At 38.0% G+C, this 23737-nt stretch overlaps 1 protein-coding gene across 2 annotated transcripts in view; it reads right to left on the bottom strand.

Moving 5' to 3' along the window:
- LAMA2 (laminin subunit alpha 2) overlaps positions 1 to 23737 on the bottom strand; it is a gene marked incomplete at its 5' end in the record, with an annotated part of 356160 nt that overhangs the window by 3702 nt on the left and 328721 nt on the right. For both annotated transcript variants that reach the window (XM_080342611.1, XM_080342610.1), the window contains 10 exons: positions 169 to 299; positions 653 to 806; positions 4927 to 5082; positions 7545 to 7734; positions 9908 to 10020; positions 14394 to 14610; positions 15408 to 15584; positions 18845 to 18993; positions 20335 to 20553; positions 22796 to 22916. In XM_080342611.1, the coding sequence (XP_080198737.1) occupies positions 169 to 299; positions 653 to 806; positions 4927 to 5082; positions 7545 to 7734; positions 9908 to 10020; positions 14394 to 14610; positions 15408 to 15584; positions 18845 to 18993; positions 20335 to 20553; positions 22796 to 22916 (1627 nt within the window). The remainder of the gene's footprint in view (positions 1 to 168; positions 300 to 652; positions 807 to 4926; positions 5083 to 7544; positions 7735 to 9907; positions 10021 to 14393; positions 14611 to 15407; positions 15585 to 18844; positions 18994 to 20334; positions 20554 to 22795; positions 22917 to 23737) is intronic.

Raw genomic sequence — 23737 nt, 5'->3', positions numbered from 1 at the left:
TATCTTTGTAACAGTGTAAGAGCCTCTTGATGTATGAAGTGCTGCATTAAAGGAGAGCCCTGATTTAGACTGAGACTCCTTGAGATTGGTGTATTAAGTTTGCATTTAAACTACCTGTGCTTTTTAAAACCAGCCTCTATAAAGAGCCAAAAATGCTTTGCTACTCACTTTTCCGTCTACTAATTCGATGCCAAGCCCGTCCATTTTCTGGCTGCTGACTCCTAGGAGAACACCATTCATTTGCGTTGTGCGGAATTCAAATTCCACAAGCAAGTCTGTTCCCACTTTGTATGCACCAACTTGAAGAGAAAAGAGGAAGCATTATAAATTGAAAAAAAACATTTAATACTTTATTCCTAATAATATCACAAAGCATGTTACCAGTAATGCAAGGTAACTAACTCAGCATTATTAATGCACTCCATTTTGTGTGAAATGATGTAAGTAACAGTTACAGTGGTTATGCTTAGTGTGAGACCTTGCTAGAAAGTCATATCCCTAGGCAAGATAACTAAAAATGATCAGTGGGAGTTTCAAGTATTGGTCTCACTTTGCCTCCAGTCAACAGGAGTTAGGTAGCACTGAAAATTTTTGAAAGCAGCATCTTCTCTTTTGCTGTTCTTTGCCTATCAGCAGAATTGCTGTTCATTACCTGTTTTGGCAAAGCCTGTTCCATCGAAGTATGTTCCTTTCTGTGCAGTGACAAAGCATTTTCCAACATTGAAGCTGGAAGTTGGATTATCCAGGTCAACAGGGGATTCTGTCATTTTAAAATTCCTAACGCAGCCATCGATGCTATAGGTGACCTACAGTCAATATTAAAAAAAAAAAAAAGTGTAACTGTGCAAAGCAAGCTCAAATACTCAGAATAAAGGCCTAAAGCATGTCATCAAAAAGTACCTTTCCTCTGCTTTTCTGCTAGATTTATGGAGCTGAATAAAACTGGAATTTTACATGGCTAATCCTTAATATCTGATTGTAATTGGAATCTAATCTCAGTCATACTGAGGATGAAGTACATTTTGGGGATATGATCTGAGCCACATCTATTTGGCTTAATGGAGGAGACATAAAATAATACACTGCATAATGAAACATAGCAAATTACATCAGCAATGCAGGAATTTAATCGCCTATACTTTACATTTTTAATTGACTAGGTTATGGGTTTGCAAGTTGATGAAGATACTGGGTACAGTTCTCTGGGCTGCTAGTAATTTTACTAGGGCTTTTTTTCTTTTTCTTCCCCCTGCCCCCCTTTAATCACTTTAATATGAGCCTAATGTTGCATGGTAAGGCAGAGCTAATGCAGGTACACAGCTACTAAAACGAACAAAGGTTGTTGACTGTGTATAGTTCTTTGTATAATACCTGTGTATAGGTCTGATGGCCAGACTGACTCTGTTGGCCAGAGAGGCAGGTGGAGGAGGGGGATGTATGGAGGCTCCAGTGTGGGGTAGCAAACCACAGCTCAAGTTTGGTTTCTGCACTGAGAGCACGTTACAGGGTAGACTCAGGGTAGATGGCATGTGCACCCTTGAGCTTGTGGTTGGTGTAAGTAAGTAAGATCCCACCCCCGAGCTCTCCCTCCTCCCCTCCCTCCCTCCCTTTCCTCTCTGAAGTGTGCAGAAGCTGCATTTTTGGTTCTTGGCTTCAGGGAAAGGCTTCGATCTTTGACTTAGAGGCAGGAAAATTTATCCCTGATATCAGTGGGAGAGAGGAAAACACTACACATATACTTTGAGGGAGAAAAGGAAGACATTCATACGTAATGCAGTAAGAAGGAGGATAATGAAAATCAGCATATAAAATACAACATATAAATATGTAAAAATACAGAAAAGAGAAAGGCACATCTACAGAGGGAAGCCTTGAATCTGCACACTGCATCCTCTAACAATATCCTGACTACTAATTCAAAGAATGTCCAAATAATTTCTTTCCTTGTATATTAAATCAAAGTAGAATGTACTGTGGAATTATATAGCTTATTTACTGCAAAATACCCATGTACTAAAGTTTTCATGACAACTCGAGCATTATCAGTAAATAAATTGATTTCTGATCTGAGCAATGCTTTCTGTAAGATCCTTCATAAATAGATCTTTTTCTAAGTGAAAGTCATCACCAGACCAAGAAGTTTTGTTATCAAAAAAAGAAAAATTTGCCACAAAAGAAAAAAAATCTTGCCATAATCACTGTGAGAATAAATAATAGAAATGCCCGATTTGTAAACAACTCAGTAACATTTTCTAACTTTAAAATTTCAGTTTCTCTATGGAAAAGGAAACCTGATTATACTTTAGCATGGAAACAGGCAATATGTAACTTCTTTAGCAGAAAGGGGTGTTTCAAGTGCTTAAAATGTGACATCTGCTGAAGCCAAACAAGTAGGTATCAGTCTTCTGCACAGAATAGGAAGCCAGTCCATCTACGGTTATGTATTAGATTAGTGTCTAAAAAGCTTGATGTGTGTTCAGAAGAAAGCTCTAAGATAATACCTCCTTTCAACTTACTTTGCATCAGAGCCTTTACATAAAGCCTACAACACAACACTCTATTAATACATCACGTAGTGTATTTTACTGAGAATGATTGAAAGGTAAGCACTGTTTTTTACCTTCTGTGAATGACATCTGAAATCACAGCTTCATTTAAATCCCAAAGCATATAAGACTGTTGGGATCTGACATGACTGTTATTGCCAGACTGAGCCATTTATCTGCATGGATTCCCTCCATTACTTCTGACAAGGAGCAATAGGTAAGGATTTAGTGTTACCTGTCTCCTTAGATTAATATTTGTAAATTGCAGATTTATGTCAAAGAGCATAATTTGATAGTATTAGCAATTATATTTTGTGAGTAGTTAAGCATTGCTTTTGTTTTTCACTGCCTGAGATCTAGTTTGATAAATCCAAACGACTGCAATGATACAGGATCGGGGAAGAGTGGCTGGAAAGCTGCCTGGTGGAAAAGGACCTGGGGTTGTTGGTCGACAGCCATCTGAATATGAGCCAGCAGTGTGCCCAGGTGGCAAAAAATGCCAACAGCATCCTGGCTTGTATCAGGAATAGTGTGGCCAGCAGGACTAGGGAAGTGATTGCCCCCTGTACTTGGCACTGGTGAGGCCCCACCTTGAATATCCTTTGTTCAGTTTTGGGTCTCTCCCTACAAGAAAGACACTGAGGTGCTGGAGGGAGTGCAGAGAAGGGCAACAAAGCTGATGAAGTGTCTGGAGCACAAGCCTTATAATGAGCAGCTGAGGGATCTGGGGCTGTTTAGCCTGGAGAAGAGGAGGCTGAGGGGAGACCTTATTGCTGTCTACAACTACCCGAAAGGAGGTTGTAGCATGAAGGGTATTGGTCTCTTCTCCCAAGTAGCAAGTGATAAGACAAGAGGAAATGTCCTCAAGTTGTACCTGGGGAGGTTTAGGTTGGATATTAAGAAAAAATTCTTAACGGAAAGGGTTGTGAAGCGCAGGAATATACTGCACAGGGAAGTGGTTGAGTCACCATCCCTGGAGGTGTTTAAAAAACATGTAGATGACGTTCTTAAAAAAATGGTTTAGTGCTGGCATTAGGTTAGCGATTAGATTCAATGACCTTGAGGGTCTCTTCCAACCAAAAATATTCTGTGATTAGTAGATTTGCCTCAATTTGGTCTTTCTGCCAATCCTAATTTTTTTAAGAAATGTGATCTTACAGGTCAGTTTTCTTCATCGAATAGAACTTTTGGATTTAGACTTCTACTTTGTACCCAGTCAATGAGTTACTATAGTAACTTGTTTAAGCAGCATCTCAGAATTTCTTTTCTGTGTTTATTTTGTCCACCTGAACTGGTAGACTCTTGCCTGTCTATATACTAGCATTTGCTATTCCATAATCATCTTATTAGAATAGTATTTACTCACATGCAGTTTCTTTGAGAATCTGGTTTGTTTCCTTGCCAGGATCTGTGCTTTTGCCTCCTCTTTACAGATTTTGTGTAACCACCTGGAATGAGCCTGGACACAGCTGCTACTGACATTCCAGTTATTTGTTCACATCTTGCTGCATGATATGTCTAATTTGTTGCTTGCTATAATTACATTCCCTCAAGTTCTGGCTTCTGCTTTGAAAGAAGTCTCCGTGTAGGGAGAAAAATTATGGAGAGAAGAGCTTTGCTCAGATTCTGATACTGGCATCACTTGGGGGGTGGGATGACAGCAGGGAAATGAGATGACCCTCATCGAGCTGTGTGAATAGACACAGTAAATGGCCCAGGTGAGGGAATACACTATTCCTAGTTAATTCTACACAGTTTAGGCCAAAATGGTATTCAGCTCTCTGTTTGCCAAGGTATAAGTTCTGCGTCAGCATGGAAGCTGGTCATTTAGGCCAAAACAGTGATAAATTGATACATACACATTTGATTTGGAAACAGAAAGATGACAACAGAATTTCTATGGCCTTACTTCAAAATATATTCTCTTCTAGTTTAGTAATAACAACACAAAACCAATTACTATAGCAAGCAGCAATACTACTGGGTACTTTGTGCAGGGTAATTTTGGCTTCTGCTACTTCTCTTAGGAGATGCTTTCCCTGTTCATTAGCAGTTATTGGTAGATGAATTACAGCTAAGAGAAAGGACAAGTAGTATTCAGGACCTGATACCCTGGCTGTGCAGTGATTCATGTTGATACAAGTATATGGATCTTTCTGCTTTTCCATAACAATAACTAACTCTGCGATTTCTAGTTCTTTTCATTAACTGGATTCTGAGTCAGATCTTTCCACTTAAAGAATATAGCGTACCTCCACTAAGATTCATCTTATCGATATTCTTGAGCAGTCTTGGGGAAAAGCAAAACAAAACTGGAAGGACACTGGTACCAATTAAGACATACTTGGGGACTGTAGGATAACTACATTGACTTACTTACCGGACCAATTCTTCTAGTTGTGTAGTTAATGGGCAATCCTCCAACATACAGCATTCCTACAACATCCAATATATCAGCCTTTTTGGGGCTAACAGTCCTATTTGAAATATCATCTACGATAAGATTTCCTTCTTGCTTCGTTCGAGTGACTTTTATCTAAAAAGACACACAAATGCAATACAATTACAGATAGTTTTCTGATAACTGTTTCCAGATTGTAACTGGCCTTACAGTCTGAAATACATAACATTACAGGAGAAAGCAGTAGGAGTGGTTAGCAGAAGTACTGTGGCAGCAGCTATGGATAATGTTTATGGACCAAACCTCCCATGCCATGTTTTGTGCAAACAGATGACTACCTTTTAATCAGCTGTGGGTCAAGAGTCATCGTGACTGTTATTTATTAGAATTACCGAAAGGATCTGAGGTTCCTTTAAAAAGCTTGTTATTATAGGCAAGCCACAATATTGTTTTTCCTGGAATCAGATAGTGATTTTAAAAGTACTGGGAATAGTAAATGCTCAGTGTTAATGGCGCCGGTTGCAAACCTTTATTACAGAACATGTTTGCAGACAGTACTGAATTTATGATTCTACTTGTTTGGATGTGCCTCAGTTCATGCTAGAGTAAATATAGTACCAACTATGTGCTGTTGGTATTATGGTTTTGCTCAGACAAATGGGCTGTGAATCGCATGGAGGAAGTGCAATTGCTGGAGACTTGAGAAAATTATACCCCAACAACCACAGGCCGATTTATTTCCAAAGATTTCTATCGAAATCTCTATGAAATCAGTATAATAATGGTTCTGTATAAAAAGGAATAACACGTAAAATGCAGTATACATATTAGCAAATTTCTAAACAGAACAGTAGTTAGCCCACCAGAGCAGCAGAGAGACAGAAACAGTATTTTCCTTTGACTTTAACATTGTTGCTCCTGTTTCAGTGTAGCAGCACATCAGTTGTGCCATGGGAATGACTAACACTGACAACGGGTGGCCTGAAGGTGGGAGACTGACCTTGGTGTTTACAATGGTGAATTTGAGATGAACAGTTACACCTTGGGCAGAAGGAGGATTTGGTGAATGAGACAGAACTGGAAAGAGACACTTTTACGGAGGACCTACACAGAGCAGCAGTACAATGTATTTCTGTAGGCCTGATGGACACATTTCAACCTAAACCATGTTAAATGGAGAAAAGTTTCTCACTAAAAGGATTATTTTAAGGAGACACCCCAACTTTCTTAAAAATAAAGACTGTGGTCTTTTATTAAAGAGGTTGCCCTTTTCCTCCTCCCTAAATGGGTTTCATTGTGCTTTCTGGGAATGGTGACTTTGGATTTTCTTTCCATTCTTTCCTACAAAAATTTGACCTACAAGAGTCCCTCTGTGGCAGTGTCAAGCTGAATGTCCAAAGAGCACAGTCTTCCATTAAAAATATAAGAATGTATGTGCAGGTAATTCTCTTGGAATGTAGAGTAAATGGCTAAAAGAGAAAAAAAAAAAAAAAAAAAAAAAAAAGAAGCACCACCACCAAAAAAAACAAAAACCAAATAAACTTTGTTCTGTATCTATCGAGAGTCTAGCAGAAAGGGGCCCTGGTCTACTGCCAGTGTTCTTAGACATTATGGAAAACAGATAAATAATGTCTACAACTTTACTTTTTTCCCCTCATGAAATACCTTCGCTTAGAGCATTTGCTATCATCAAAAAGTTCATGAATAAAAATCCAGTGAAAACAAAATAAATGTGGAACAGGGTGGGAATGAAGCAGAGAAGGACTAAGGATGACTGCAAAGTGGGTTTCATAACAATCCAAGCATAGCAGAAAATCCAATTAGATTTTTTTCTTATTTGGTGATAGAGATGTGGATGGTGACTTTCCAAATACCTGTCCAAAAATTAATGACTCTCATAGCATATAACTTGAATACATGGTTACATGTATTCTCTTCTGTGCCTTTATTGGTGCTGTCAAGCATGTTATCTCATGAATATATTATGTGTCTCTTGTCCTTGGCCCAGTAAATACAAAACTTCATGGCTGTGATACTGTTCCTTCCCTTACCATCTGAAAGCCACAGGCATTGTATTATACATAAATGCTTCCTCTCATAAAGTCACAGAAGGGGCTGCCAAATACACCCACAAATATGCCCTAATGAACTGAATTAATAATGCAGGGAAGAGTTACTTAAATGTTTCTTTTTCTCTTTGTTCTTAGCATTATGGCTGAACAGTCACATTATTAACATAGAAACAACTGGCTTTAATGATGTATTTTATCATCATGAGTTGATACCCACCTGAGCCCTATTAAGCAAGAAGGAGCATTTTCTGCAGTTCCTAACCATACATGGGACATATTCTAAATACATCTGGAAATATGTGTTTCCTGAAGGACAAATTTCAAAGATCAGCACTAACTTTTTTTGTTAGTAGAGTATGTCCTATGTGCTTAATACTGTATCTGAAAGCACAAATTGTGCAGACTACAGAAATTCCTAGTTATAAAGTTTAGCTTGTACAGACTACATTTTGCAAATATCTTAAGGCAAAACAAAGCTCTCTGTTAGCATTACAAAGAATAATTTAGCATTAGAGACTATTATACCTTGTGCCACTGGCCATCATTTATTTTGCTGGAAATCATTGTGTTGGTGTCTCCACTCCCCAGATCATAGCTGAAGTAAGGCAGACCATTCTTTATCTGAACTGTAGCAAAATCAGCATGGTTGATGCGGGCCATATAAAACAGCAATCCAGAATGTGCTGTTGTTCGGACTTCAAATTCAATTGTAAGTCTGAAAATCAAACAAACAAGAAAACAGAAACAAAGGAAAAGATATTCAGAGTCAGACAGTAGACAGATTTAACTGCTTTTCCTTTTTGTGTTCCTCTAACAAAACTTTACAGCTAGTGATGCATTTTACTTGTTCATCAGGGTTTAAGAAAAAATAATTTGGTTATACGTGAATTGCATTTCACACATATCTGATCCCCAAGAAGAGAGTTTTAGTCACTTTACTGTGGAAATACAAAAGTACAACCTTGGCATAGAATTTCAAGATACAGTTCTCAGCTGCACCTGTAGTTGCTAGAAAATCCCTGCGCTTGTAAAATTCCAGCAGCGGTATCCGTCACCCACACACATAATGCGCACAAAGAGGAGTGAGCTGTAGTGACAGCCGGCAAATGTTGAGTTTCTAATGGGTTGTATTGTCTGAAGAGAGGTTGCAAAACTTTTAAAGATGGAGGGAGAAGAGTTAACGATCAGGATATTAAACACATATTCTGATTTCTACCCATTCAAAATGGGAGTGTGTCTGAGGAAGTCTCCTGTCTTGTGAAAACCAGTGACCCCCTGGACCAAATGTTGATGCCAAAACCCTCCCCTGCAGCAAAGAACCTGGGAGGAAATGATTTAGATTATCTAGATGCTAAGGTTGCACTGCGAGCACATCATTAACCTGGCCCAAGCTAGAGCTGCAAAGTCAGTACCTGAAAGTAGCTGATAATATAAACATGCAAAATCATTGCATGAAAACAATCACGCCTGGATTCTTATTTGAAAAAACAACATGCAAGGACTGTAGGATTACATATTTATTTTAATTATTTTCCTAGTTTTCTAAAATTAGCATATGTGAAAATAAGTAATACAGCATCTTTATAAGTAAAAATAAGTGTGAGGCTGATGGACCTGTAAACCATAAGGCAGCAAAAACGCCCAGTGGGGTGACAGAGCACACTTGTTAATGATCTATCACAGCAAAAATTAAGAAGTAACAAGTTGTAGCTTCACAAATCCATTTAAAACTGCTGTATTTTCACAAGTAGCTCTTGGAACTCCTTTGCATATCAGCGTGTGTGTATATATTGTTATACTGTGGGAGGGCAATATCATTTTGCCTGTTTACTGTGCAAGCTTATTCTTAACTATAAGACAGAAGATACAGCGAAGGCAGAGTTACTGAATGCCTTCTTTGTCTCTGTCTACTCTGCAGGAGGCTGTCCTGAGGAGCCTCGCACCCCTGAGGCCCTAGAGGAAGTCAGGACAATGGAAGAGTCTGCCTGGGGTTAGGGAGTAATTAAGCAATCTGGACATCCATAAATCCATGGGTCCATATGGGATGTACCCATGGGTGCTAAGGGAGCTGGCTGAGGTCATTGCTGGATCACTCTCCATCATCTTTGCAAAGTCTTGGGAAATGGAAGAAGTGCCTGAGGACTGGAGGAAAGCAAATGTCACTCCAGTCTTCAAAAAGGGCAAGAAGGAGGACCTGGGTAACTATAAACTGGTCAGCCTCACTTCCATTCCTGGGAAACCGATGGAACAGCTTATCCTTGGTGCCATCTCAAGGCATATCAAGGTCATTGGGGCAGTCAACATGGCTTCACCAAGGGGAAGTCATGCTTGACCAACTTCATAGCCTTTTATGAGGACATAACCAGGTACATAGATGATGGCAGAGCGGTGGATGTGGTCTACCTTGGTTTCAGCAAAGCATTTGACACAGTCTCCCACAGCATCCTTCCATGTCCTTTCTAATCCCTAATATTCTGTGATACTGTGAAAGGGAAAACCAGGTTTGCTTATTACAAGAAATTATCAAGTTACTGAACCAAGAAACTTTCTTCAAAAAGGCAACTTATGAACTCAGTTGCATGACCTGGTTTCATTATTTTATTTATTTATTTATTCATTTTTCTGTGAATCAATCTGGAAACTTTATATGCCCAGAGCTTTACAAAGAGGTAAACTGTTTTTGTGAGAGCTACTTAAGTGGGAACTTCATTGCATACATTTCATGCTTTAATGCTTTTTATGTTTGCATAATGAAACGAATTAGCCATGGGATATGATCTTTTTTAGACTATGTCCATAATTTTGGGAGATGCTTTTGAGAATATTAGGAGGGACATTTTATCTTGACCTCATTCCATCAAAATTCATTACTGAAATAAACACTATACCTGTTTTTCACTTTGGTGTCATCAAATGCAACTGCAATGTGGCTGTTCCTTGAAAGACCAAATTGCTTGCCACCTTCCAAAATGGCTGGTTCTGTGTCAGCAGCACAGGAATCCTGCAAAATACACAGCAATCATTCAGACTTCATATTTTGTATCTATCGTCTCAGCTGTGCACATGCTGGAAGTCTTCCAGCTGCTCAGGAGTCAGAATATTCCACCTAGTCTAGACACTGGCCCTGCAGTTTTTCAGCATGTTGATGTCTCATCACACCAGCTAAAGTTACCGAGCAGTATGACAGGAACTTGGTGTAAAGGCAGAGCCCATTAAGCTGGCTGTAATAGCAAATAAAAGTAATATACGAACATTGCTGCTTTCAAGCCACCGGTGGACATCTACAAGAGTCTTAAGTGATTTCCAGGCAGCTCAGTGTACTCTTAGCTCACATAACTGAGTTTTACACAGTAGGATGCCCTCTTACAGAATTGAAGCAAGAATTAATTTTTAAAGTGATGCTTTGCTGTCAACTTGAAATGTAGTCACCTTAAAAATAATGAGTTAAAAGTAGCTTGAGATCTTGCACCTGTCAACAAATCCCCCATTTTACTTCTTTATACTGATTTACAATTGTGTTATTTGTTTAATGTGCTGCTGTTTTCCCTGGTGCTGTTGAAAGGCCCCCACAAACAATAAGAGAAGCCAAATAACTGATGGATGGAAGTAACAACTGTTAAACTCCCTGAGCTGCCTAATGCAGACACATTACCCAGGGGGTGAAGAAAGAAACCCCTCCCTGTCTGTTCCACTTCTATTAAAGTGGTGCAACAATGGAAGGTAAAATATCTTCTGCCCAGTATAATTTTCTCTTTTTAATTTCACCAGGTCTTCTAATCTCTGGCCCTAAAGCTCTTGTATAGGGGTGCCTGGGGCAATGAGAGACCACGGTAATTACCAGCTCTTACTCATGTCTAACTTTTGCCTCCCACTGAGAGTATTGTGAAGAAACGACTCAAAGGATCTAACACAACACAATATCCAGACAATACCGCTGGGGAAAAAAACAAACTTTGATAGCTGCAAGCTCTGTTTTTAAGCACTGTGGCTGATATCATTTTGGATTGGCGACAGTCTCTTATTTGAGGCCTGACTCAGCAGGGACCTGCAAAGCACAAGGTGCGGTGCTTTGCTGACAAAGAGCTCTTTCTGTGAAACATTTTGAAAATGTCATGAGTGACTCATCAGGCACTGAGATTTCAGCTGCAAACATGAAATTTCTTTCCCCTTCTCACTCAGTTTTTCAGTAGTGTTGTATATTTTACTTTCACACATCACAAAAGACCTTCACAACAGTACAGACCACTTCTAAAAATTAGTTTTCCACAATGAATGCTCCAGTTTGAATGTGACAGAGTAGAACACCATGCATTACAAGTACACATCAATGTGCAATGGAGGGAAAAAACAGGGAAAATTCAGCAGGATTAAAGTAAGTTATGAATGTGTGATAGCAGTCTTCCAGTGAATAATAATAATAATAGTAATAAAAAATATTCCCATAATATTGGGTATAGTTTCTAATTATTTTAAGCTTTACGAGTGTATCTAGAAGTTTAACAACTATGTTGATAATAATACTGTGTATATAATATAATAGCATTTGGGCTTGCTAAAATTTGAAAACAGGGACTAACTACTGGTACTTGAACAGGAAAGAATTGGAAAATACACTAACACTCACTTTTCTAGGGCAGACTTTTAGATATTACATGCTAAAAGGATATATTTTTACAGTATATTCAGTCCTAGGCTGGTATATGTTAGTAAAGGGTCTGGCCCTGACACTTTAGGTGAGGGTTGGAATCATAGCAAGCATACACAGATTATTTACTGATAAATACTGATCAATAATAACAAATGTCCATTAGGCTGATGTGAAAATGTCAGTAAAAGGGAAAAAGCAAAGAGGGCACTCTTAAAAACCTTACAGGTTTTATTGTCAAGCTTACTTCTGCTTTCACTTTACCCAAGGACAGCCAGCTTTACTGCCTTCACATGACGATGAACTAGGCATGGTTTATTTGCCTATATTAAAATATTCTGTCTGCTTTTTTCAGTAATGGCCTTAAGGTGTCCTAAATTTAAACCTATGCTACTTAATAATCTTCCATGTTACCTGAGAGCCTCAAGACTGAACTCTTCAGCTGCACATTACCTCGGTCTTGTCAGATGTCAGGCACCTGACTGGTAGGTCAAGAAGCTAAGTGTGTATCACAGTGGAAATGAAGAACTGAAAAGCCAACTGGTGGACTGTCACACATTCTCTACAAATAGTGCTGTATTAGCTATCACAGAGAAAGTAATTAGGGGAAAAAGGGAGCACCGCTGAAACAATCCTCAAAGCTCATTGAATAGTGTTAATAAAACAATGAAATAATGCATGGAGAAACAGTAGAAGATACCGGCATGGAGTCAAAGGCAGAAGTAATGCTGGCACTCTTCATTTCAGTGGCAAGCGAATCCTGAGAAGCAGTGAATAATATGAGGCAGAAGCAGCAGTTACTCAATGTTGAGAAACATTTTGGCATCTACAGCAAGCAGCAGCAGCAGACTAGTGACCAGTGTATTTCCCAACTGTCCTACTATTAGATCTTGTCTCGCCTGCAGTAGAAGGTAGCTTTTTTTCATTTGGGATTAAACCCTCCCTCCCTCTTTACATGCAGATATATAATGAAGATTAAAAAGAGGTCCTAAAATAACTTACTTAGATGTCCTATCTGGAAATAATTTTTTTCTGTTTTATATTTTCTGCACATACAGTCCTTCTACATTGTGCTTCTGTATAACTAACTGTCATGAGTGCTATCTCATTGTTAAACCGTAGTTACTTATTTTCTTGCAACATTCCCCAGAAAAATACTTTGAAGAACTTACTTATCAATGTAAAAACTATCTAAAATCTTGTCTTATTTAAAATACTTCCAAGTCTTCAGAATACTAAAACAGTTTTATTTTTTCCAAGAGCAGAAGTAATGGTCTTTTATTCAGATTCTTATTTTGAACTCCTTTTCCAAGTTATCATGGCTCTAGATATGTAATATACAAAACTCACCTAGTTACAATAGAACTAGTTTCCAATATGAGTAGATCTATTCCTCTCATTTGTGCTATTTAAACATTAGTGTTTAGAGTCTTAGAAAGTGTGTACTCACTCTCTCATGTGCTTCTGTGTTTTTTTATTTTGTTTGTAATGTTTGTTCAAGGGATAATAGGACTGAACTGTTTCACATCAGTGAGCATTAAACTGGATGACCCTTTCTACCTTGTTGTTGCCTAGTGAATTATCTTTCTATGGTAGCCTTACTATACTGTAAATTTCCCTATCTTCAACTCTAAACAGGAAGGTCCATAGGAGCCCTCATGTTACAACTACTCCACCTTGTGGGAATGAATCAAAAATGCTGCCCCAGAGCATTAAAAGGCTCTGGGGCTTGGGACAGGGTAATAACTAAGATGAAGCTTGCCTATCTTGCACCCCAGGCTCCCATTTCCAGGTACATAGATGGCTTCATGTTCTGTGTAGACTTCAGTACTTCAGTATTGTGTGACAATCCTTCTAGACAAAGCTGTGCCAATAGAGGTGGCCATGTATATCAAATATAAAATTAACTTTAATGACTTAGGGGTTTTGCTCTCATCTTTGTACCCTTTTTTTCTTTTTTTTTTTTTTTTTTTTTTTTTTTTTTTTTTTTTTTTTTGGTAAGAAAACATTGTTAGAAATCCTACCGATGTCCAGATATGAATTCTGAAAATGAATCAGGTGTGAAACGGGGATGAAGATTAAATCTGACCCAGTGTGGACACACCTACCAAAACAGTTAAAAGTTCTTACTGCTACACTTGTGACAGAAGGAGTTTCTTCTTAAATTTCATTGTATAAGACTGCTTGCTGCTGCCTGGTTGAGGACTCTGACAACAACAGTTGAGCTCAGTTTAGCACTGACTGAGGTTTCAGTTCTTAAATTCATAAGTCTCCTGACTAAAATGATAAAATAACAGTGGAGGAATTGCCATATCAAACAGACCTCTCTGGTTTACCTGTTTCTTCATCCTGTCCCTGCTGTGACTGTTACAATGTGCTTCAGAGAACAGCACAAAAAATATCATAAGGTCATGGATTTCCCATAGAAAAATTTCTCTTCCAACCCCAATCGGATAGTACTTGGCTTACATCCTGAAGTGCAACGGTTTAGGCCTAAGCATGCAAGCCAAAGGGGATTCTACTGTTATATCATTGTTTAAAATTCTTTTATATTACTGTTGTGATAATCCAAGTATATGACATCAACCAATGTTCCCTTTACAATAGCATGCTGAACTGTTACTATTTTTGTAGCAAATTACTTCATTATTCTTGATGACTAACTTTTCAATTTTGCCTTGGAAGAGAAACTTTTCAAACTTTACCTGAGTGAAATGATCTACACTTACAAGTGCTGAAGATAGAGACGGTGTTGGAGGAGGAGGGGAAGCAGGAGGAGTCTCTGGTCTTTCTTTGTCCCCGTTGGTGTCTGGTTCGGGTTGGATCAGGACTGTTGCATGGACTGGTTTATCTTCATCCTCAGGTAGCCTAATCTCTGGTTCTAGAGAGGGACATCGTCCAATATCTGCATTTTCAAAGGACACGGGTTGAGCGAAGTCCATGGGGCTGAGAATACACAAAGAAATTGATGTCTGTTATTAGTTTTTCTGCCTTTTTACTACCCATATATAAAGAATAGCCATATGCTGCAGTGTAATTCCACTTCACAGGACACAAGAGTCCCACCTGTTTTAGATAAAGAAGTGGGACACTTAAATTAGAGGTGACAGTCTCCATTGGCATTCCTTCCTACAGTCATTGCAGAGAGACAGGTATCCTCTTCAGCAAACTTCACCAGCCTGGGTAGGCTGAATCACGTTGTGAAGAAGTCCTCTCTGATGTGCACTTATGCACTGTGGAACTATGAGATCCTACTTTAGGTACTTCAGTTATATGAAAGAATGTCTTAGATGGGAACTTTCTACAGAGGTTTTACATTATTCACCATTCCTTTTCTTTACTTAAATGTTCCTTCCAGATTACTGCAGCACGCAAATTCATTCTCATGGTGGTTCTCAGAATTTGCAGGCACTTGGAGATCAGCCTTGCTTAAAATAAAGTGTTGTGGTACACCATAAATATCTGTCACTGAGGCAAATTTTACACCAGTGTTACTGTTGAATTTCTCTGATTTTATGGCTAAGTAGACAGGGGTTAGCTTTTCTGCAAAGCAGTTCATTAATTGCATAGCCTAGGTAGTGTATATTGTAGACAAAAAAAAGGGAAGGGCATATTAAGAAAACAGATAATATTCTAGGATTTGCTGTTAGTATGATTCCTTGCAACAATTAAGTTTCTTTTGACAGCCAAGGTAGATAACCAGACCTCATTAACTGGACATTTGTGGCATCAGTGAGACTTACGTGGCATTAATGACAAGATTCCATATACAGCCTTCAAATGGTGGTATGTTTCTGATAGGTGCAGTGTGAAACTGAGAAGAAGTACCCCCCACAAAGAGTTTCCTAACAGAGATGGGCAGGTCTGTTGGCAACCTCTGAGTCTGGCCTTTGTCTTCATCTACTTGAACAGTGAACATCCTGTGAAAAAAAAATATTTGAAAGCAATGAAATATATATTATACTCTGGTTATTGCTTGCATTGAAATCACCACCCTGCAGGCCCCATTTACTCCTACACCAGCTATAACACTGAGCAACCCAAGTTATGTAATTAGCAGCTCACATTAAATGCATATTAACCACTAGAAGGTTTTCAGCTCCTACTGTGCTTGGTAGATCTCTGACAGAGCTTGGCAAAGCTGTGTTGTGAAGAGGTGATAATATCACTGCTCACTGGTTGAACGGAAGAAGTTGTTTGTAGTGTGGCAACACTGACCTGGTGAGAGCCCAGCTGGCTGTGTTGTGATGGTTGATATAATTATCTAGTGCTCAGTGGGACGGGGACAACATGGGGTCGTGTTTTGTTTGGGCTCCCTATTTCCTGGTTTGTACAAGTTATTACCTTCTTGCAGGGGAACAAACACTGCTACGGACTGCTCTTATTGCAGAATCAACCACAGATACATACTGTAGAGTTTCTAAAAGATCTGGTAGCTTTTGTTTCTGAGGGAGACAGCAGAGTAGAACTGCTGATTGTTCTCCATGTAGTGATACAAGTGCTATTGTTCTTTCTTGTGGGTAATGCACATGCTACAAGTTAAAGGCAAAGCTGTCCCATGGAAGATAGTGTTCAAGTTGAACAGAGGAAGGCAGAAGCCTCTGACACACAGGACCATTGGCTGACCAAACCAAGACAAAGAACAGAAAAAAGAACAGAGAGGAAAGGGCTAGTTTTGTGTTCATACCACATTTACAAGGAAACATAGTAAAGGGGACGTAAAGTGAAAATCTAGGTTGCCAAACCGTACATTGTGTATACTGAAAAAGCAACATTATTATCAGGGCTGTGGAACTGAGAGACAGTGGATTATTTTGATGAGTAACATATGTAACAAAGTATAGCAACAAGAGTCAAAAATAGAACTGCTGTCTTTGGGACAATTAATCATTAATAAAACAGAGAAAACCTCCAACGTCTGAACAAATTCAACTTAAGGTGAGCTGAATTGCAAAGGATGGATAAGAACTTCAGTAATTGTGAAGATGAATGTAGAATGCTAGGTGGCATAATTTCTTTATGTTGTTAGATTATATTTAATATAGCTTAGCCAGGAGAGAATCAGGACCGTGACAAAAAGCTATATGTGTCTACAGAAAACTCTGATATTATTTATGAAGTGCAGGTTTTATTTCAAATATGTTACAGTCATGCTAAACATGAGGACCTAATTATTCAAGCATCTTTGACTATTTTAATTATCTAAGCCTAAGTTGGGTAGCTGTAAGTAAGTAGCTTGATTTTTCAGAATTACTGGGCATCCTTAAGACACATCAGAAACAATCAGTTTCTGGCAAACAATCTCATTTTTTTCAACTGCAAAATTACATTGAACTCCAATATTCTTCATTAACAATAATTATAGAAGTCACCAACTGAATATTGAAAATGTTTACTTAAAAGAGGCCAGTTTTCATAAGTAAAACAAACACTTGGCTTTGTTATTTACACAAGTCATAGATAGAAGTGGATATTGACTTAAGTGCCTGAATTGTATAACTGTTGTACTACATGCAAAATGTCCTATTTCCTCATAGTTTTGGATGGATTCATTTGGTCTATAAAGCTCTAGAGTAAGAAAGTGGTTAATTTTTCAAAAGATTGGAGAAAGCAGGCATTAAAAGACTTATCTTTTGGGACAATCTCTAGGATTTTCCCCAGACCCTTCAGCATGGGAAACAGGAGTGAGATTTCTCTGGGGGCAGTTCAGAGCAACAGACTAATTTAGGTTCTGTGAAGTGTCCCAGAGAGGGCACTTCACTGCCTTGAGAGGACATGCAGAGAAATTAGACTGTCAAGACTTGAGTTATCCTTTGTGCTGCTGCACTTTAGCCATGGCTACTGATTTGCCTCATTTTCATCAGCATGCACTATTTCATCCCTAGCCATTACCATAGTAAACATTTTTGCACCAAGCAGAACCATACAATGATGTGCATTAGTCTTCAACAGTATCCTGTAATTATCTCAGAAGAGAAAGCAAATACTTCATAATTACATGGACAATTATCTCTCTGAAGAGTTTTCAAAGGATGTTCCTCATATTTAATCAAATAAAGCTTGAGTTTGTGATGACCAGAGGATGAGTTAATCTTAACATATCTTTTCACATCATTTCAGGTTACACAAACTGCAAAGTTCACATGATTTGTTTTGTAACAGAGGTTTCATCTGAACAAGCATTACTGGATGGCATTGTACAGCCATTGTGTCTTGATGTACTTTCACAGATCAAGCTACTGTACTTGATATATCACTGCATAAAATATCTTTGTTGTTTGAAGTTTCTTATTATCATCTGCATATTTGTGTTCTGTCACAGTGACACAAAATGTTTCACAAAACGTAGTCATCCATTTCCAAAATAACTTTTTTCTCCCAAAGAATTTGCAGTTTTACACCCAACTAAGTCATTGAAGCTGAGGAGAGATTGTCTGAAGGCATTATTACAAAGTTCTTTTTTTTTTTTTACTAATACAATAGAAATTCAGTAAGAAAATTATACTGACAAAGGACAAAGCAAAGCAGATTATAGAGGAGACAGAAGGGCACCTGTTGACTAAACAGGATTGTTGCTCAAGAAGGCTGCAGTGTTTGGGAGTGAGAGGGTGAAGCCTAGTGTTCAGCGGGCTTGAATAATTGCATCTTGTAACGTGCTGGATGTTACATCTTCTTTCTGATTTTTTTTAAACAAAATAGAACAACATTGTAGATAGTGCACTAATCCTTTGAATGTCTGCACATTACTTACACATTTGTGTGTCCACATGTCCACAACAAAACCTATTTGGAACAAGGGGTGTTCCAGGCCATAAATAAAAACCGAGTCAGCATCTCAAAAAGGCTCCAGGCTGCTGTGCTGCTGCTGCTTATACACTTTAAAAATGTTTTTTCTCTACATGTCTTGAAAAGGGGATTTACTGTACTGCAGCGGTATTTCTCATCCACAGATTCGACTAATATTATAAAATATATTTGCCAAGTACTAGAAGGTTAAAGATACAAATTCAGGTCTCTGGAGAAATAGGTTAACAGCCTAGAAAAGCATGTAAACCCAGCTCTGTAGCCCTGTCAGAAACTAACTTCTAAAAATTTGCGTGGATTGCTAAAGACATTAGTACATTCGCTTTGTTGAATTAGCTGTGCTGTGTGGTCTGTAGCACTTTCAGGTATTTGTTACCCTTTAGCTCTTTCTATCCGGACGGAGTGTGCTCTGCCATCGTGGAACTCGCCAGCTTCTGGTCTGACAGTGATTCTGTGGGGATCCCGTATCCCAGTGGAGATGTGCACTTCTAGTCGACCTCTGTTCAGGAACACTGCATAGTAGGCCTGCAATGTGTATGATGGTATTAAAAGGCAAGTTACATTTGGAACGAAATTATTTCACTCAGTTTTACATTAATGTGTATGTTTTATTTTCTTACACTGCTTACCATAGTCAAGATACTGTAGCTTTGGTTCTGCTGCTGCTGCCGTATTCAGAGCGTTTTGCATTTTTATAATGAGGAATGGATAAAATGAGGTCATGCTGGAAAGCCTCAACAAAAGATTTAACTCTCTGCATACCTGTTTGCAGGGAAAGATGGAGACTTCTAACCTACAATTCTTCTGATTTTTGCTGTTACAAGGCCTGGTCTTAAACCTATCAAGCCCTGAACAGCATCAATCTCAGTGTGAGTTCTGGGTTTGGAGGGCTGGCAAATCACACTAGTAGTTACTCTAGCAACCAATATAATGTTGTAGCAGATTTCAGGATCTGACCTCCAGTTGCTATAGCAATGAGTGTCATGCTCACTTCTCTGACCTGTAGAACTGGGTAATGATAAAGGAGCCCCTACCCTGAAGTTAATGTCATGTGGGTGAGCCACCGTAATGTGTCGTCCCTGGAGCATGTTCCTCCAGGTCACTGAGAGCTCTCTTCCAAAACAGACAGGAAGAAGAATAATGAAATATCATTTCCCAGAAGTCCTGAACAAAGAAAGCACCAAAATATCCTGTTTATCTCTGTTGTAGTATGTCTGTCTGTAAGGTTTTTAATTAATCGAGATTTTAATTACTTCTAGCAGCAATCATGCTTTTACCAGTTAGTCACATGGACTCTGTGTGTACTTCCTCTGAACAGAGTGATCCTATCCTCTTCTTCAGAAAGGATTTATACTGCAGATTTGTATTTTATGGGAGAGAAGGAGACGTTGGAATTCTCTTAATTATTTTACCCCACAGCAGTGATCCCAAACAAGGGGTTTTGGTGAAAGCAGAATAATCCTCACTTATGTCTATATAAACAGGAGTGGGAGATGTTTCCAAGCATTAATAATGTGTAAGTAGTCCTCAGAATGAGTGAAGAAGAGTATTCTCTTACATTTAGGTTTGATTTAAAAAACAACATGGAAGCATCTGTATCACACAAAACCAAATCTGTTGTTTAGTAACAAGTAATGAGTGTTTTACTGTAAATCTTTAAGAGAAACAGCTCCTCCAATTAAAATAAAAAAAATTCTGAGCCTCTATCAGATTCTCCATGAGATAAAGGATAACATTAGAAATAATGTATTGCCAACCACTGACTTTTAATTTAAGTATAAACATCTGACTGTCTTAAAACAAACCAAGTGGAAGAAGTTCAGTAAAACTGTTACTTTTCTTTCTCTTTTGCTAGGTTCCTCATACCTGTCCCGTCTGTCTGCGCTTTCTCCTCAGAGGGGCAGCTTTCCTTCCAGTGTATCTGCGCTTTCTCCTGGGAGGGACAACTGTGCCACTTGTGCCAAACAAGATGATCCCAGACTCATTCTTGGTGCTGAAGGAGAGGTTGATTTCTGTGCCTGTGTCAAAGGAGACGGGCTGCAGTTCCACAAAACCTGGCTTGGGGAAGCTCACTGTGTAAATGTTCTGTAGGAGGAAGAGAATAGGAAAGTCCATTAATAGCATTAAAAGAAAGAGTCTGTATTTGCAGAAAGATTTCTTAACTAAAGTAATAAACTACATAAATATAAGTAGTGGGAAGAGATGGAAAGTAATAATAGCCACTAAGCAATTTACTTCTCAAATTGTTGTGCAAACACTGATTTACCTGTTTACATCTGCCTTCATTAGAGTATTTCTGTCTTATAGGAAGGCAAAGTTCCAGTCTCATTTCAGTGTATCCTCTTGGATTAAAAATAACTGCTTACAGATATCTTTTTATAGTAAAGTTTTCCACTGAGTTAATACAGTGATATTCTGCTTTTAAATCAATACAACAGCCAGTATGAACGTAAACTAGATTCTATTATTTGTCAAACATGCCCAGAAAATACTTTCCTTTAATCAGTCACAATTGCTTTATCATTATTGCTTCTCTAAGCACCACTGCTTTCTTAATGACTCAGGCTCATAAATGAAGCAGTTGTGCATGGCCCAACTCTTTGGATATTGGTAGCCATTAACACAATTCAAAGAGTAGAGTATGTGATCAAATAATACATCACTGCATACTCCTGAAGATTTTCTCTAATCACTGCCAGTTCTTGTACTCTTCCAGATGGGGAAGAGCACTCTATGGAAACAGTGACTTTTTCTAAACCAACTCACCATTTTTTCAGTACAGTAGAACTGTTTTCAGCATAACAGATTACGCTAGATAAAATCGTTGCTGTTGATGTTCGCCTTTCTCTGAAATCTGAGGGCATTTAAATAATTGAGTGTATATCCAGTCCTTATCTTTTACTTTTACTTCACTTCTTTTAAATTATCCTACAAACCCTGTTTTGTACAATTTGGATATTTTATTTAATTCCCCAAAAAAATGGTTAGTCCAATTAGATTACAAATTCTGAAACCTCAAAAATTACAAAATATTGTGAAAAGCTTCTAAGATTCACAGCAACAGAAGAAAACCAAAATAATTGTTTTTCCTATTCAGCAAAGAATATACAAAAAATGCAAACAAATATGAACTTCTGTACAAAACTTTTGCCAACCCCAAATTTGTAAGATTTAAAAGCATTTGTACAATCTGGTTGTTTATAATTTAGCTTTGTCACAAACCTGAAAACTTAAAAATGGCCATCTCATGACTGATCCATCTAGTCTACTATCCTGTCTGAGAGTCCTATTGTTGTGTGCTTTTTGCTCTGATGAAGGCCAGAGACAGAAGTGATGAACACAGCAAAATAGGCTACCCATCTTTATTTTGGTCTGTCTGGGTTCCAGTCACTGTTCAAAGGAAATTTTCAGTGTTTTGGAGAAAAATATTTGGAAAGCATGTGTTTAACAGTAACTCATTTTGATTTGCTGTAGTGTTATATGATATGGAACTCTAGATGATACATCTGCTTGTGAAACTATCTTAAATAGCATACATTTCCAGGGAAGAAATACAAAATGTTTATTGGGAGACAAATGTCACCAGAAATATTTTTTTCTATATGAAGACTCTTCCATGGAAAATTGCTATATTATTTCTCAAACTTAGAATCAGACTCCTAGAATTTCATATGCATTGAAAGCCTGTTAATTAGAAGAAGGAACAACTAAAAATAAATAGACTTGAGTTGTATTTAAAGTTAAAATAATGACACCAATTTTGCACATTCTTTGTGGTCAGTAAGAAATATGCCTTCCAGCTCAGTGGTAGTTCATAACAGTAAGTACTCTACAGTCCCTATCATAAAAGTGATTTTGTTTCATTTACCCCCAAACATACTGTGATTTTCAAAGTACCTCAGGTTTCCTGTCGTGAATGATTTTATATTAATGTCTTTTAAAAAAATCATTTAAATCCTTAGATTTTACATGTATCAACATTTTTAAAGCTTTTTGCAATATTATAAGTGCCTAATTCTCCCTCATTAATGCCATTAATTCCCGTTTTAGTCATCTAAAACAGAGTTACACCACTGCTAAGGAATTCAGAAAATACTGCTCCTTAGGGACAGGGATATTACATCTGTCCAGGAATTTTGTCCAAGAAGTTAGGATCTGGAAAACTGGTCTGCTTGCTGATCAGACTAGTTAATCTTTCTTTCTATAAAACAGAACCACTCTGATTTTCAGGTTAGATCCCTATGTGTGTCTGAATATGCCTTATACAATCAGAAACCAGAAAACATTTACACCCATTAAGACCAAAATAAACAGAAGTCAGACTAACCTCTAGTGTGCATCCTTTGGTCAGACCAACAAAATCAGGACTACTCAATATATTATATGGTGTCCTTGAAATTTCAATTTCTTTGAGGCAACCTGTGTATTTCTTTAAGTTTACTTCAGGCCTAAAAAAACATTTAGAAGTAGAATGTATTTTCAAAAACAGAGTTTAAGGAGAACACAGCTAGACACACTCACACACGCACTTTCAGACGCACAGATGCTTGACTTTTTTTTTTTAATACACACATACTCAAATGAATACATCTTGCCTTCTACAACTTATCAGCACATAGTGCAGTCTGCCTTCCATCACTCAAAGGTGTAACAGGAGATTCATCTCATCTTCAATGTTTGTTTTGTTTTGTTTGGTTTGGTTTGGTTGTTTTTTTGTTTTTTTTTTTATAAAGGAGAGCTGTCACCTTTGCTGTTAAAATGCAGTGAGCTACGAAATAAGTAGTTGTTCCTTAAGCGAAGCAGAAAGGTGCCAGCTCGAAAATCATGAGAATAAGGAGAGACCTTAACTGGAAGACTGATGTTTCATCCATATTTTGCATGCTAGATCCTAACAAAAGAGGAATTTAGCAGCATAGAAACATTTTTGATAATGTCTTTGCCAAAGACTGAAAAAAAGTTTTGATTTGATTTTTGTTATGCTTTAGGAATTCTTTATGTTCAGGTGGAGTAAGATTTTTTTCTATGCCTTTTATATTCCCAGTATCTTTCCTATGAAAACTGCTGCATATTTTCTTGTGACACAGCAATAGATTTGACTTTTTCAGGCAGTTAAGAAAAAAACAAACCTCAGGTTTGTTACAGAAACTGACTATCTATCCAAGACAGGAAAATTATGTAATCGAACTGCAAATTTCCATGTTTTGGCCCATCAGCTGGTTGCCAGAAGAAATGAGAAAATTCCTGAAAATAATATCAAAACTACCATGGT

Source organism: Nesoenas mayeri (genome assembly GCF_963082525.1).
Source record: "Nesoenas mayeri genome assembly, chromosome: 3".
Classification (NCBI taxonomy): Eukaryota; Metazoa; Chordata; class Aves; order Columbiformes; family Columbidae; genus Nesoenas; species Nesoenas mayeri.
The sequence above is the reverse complement of the archived record's forward strand: the minus strand, read 5'-3'. Positions and strand labels throughout refer to the sequence as shown.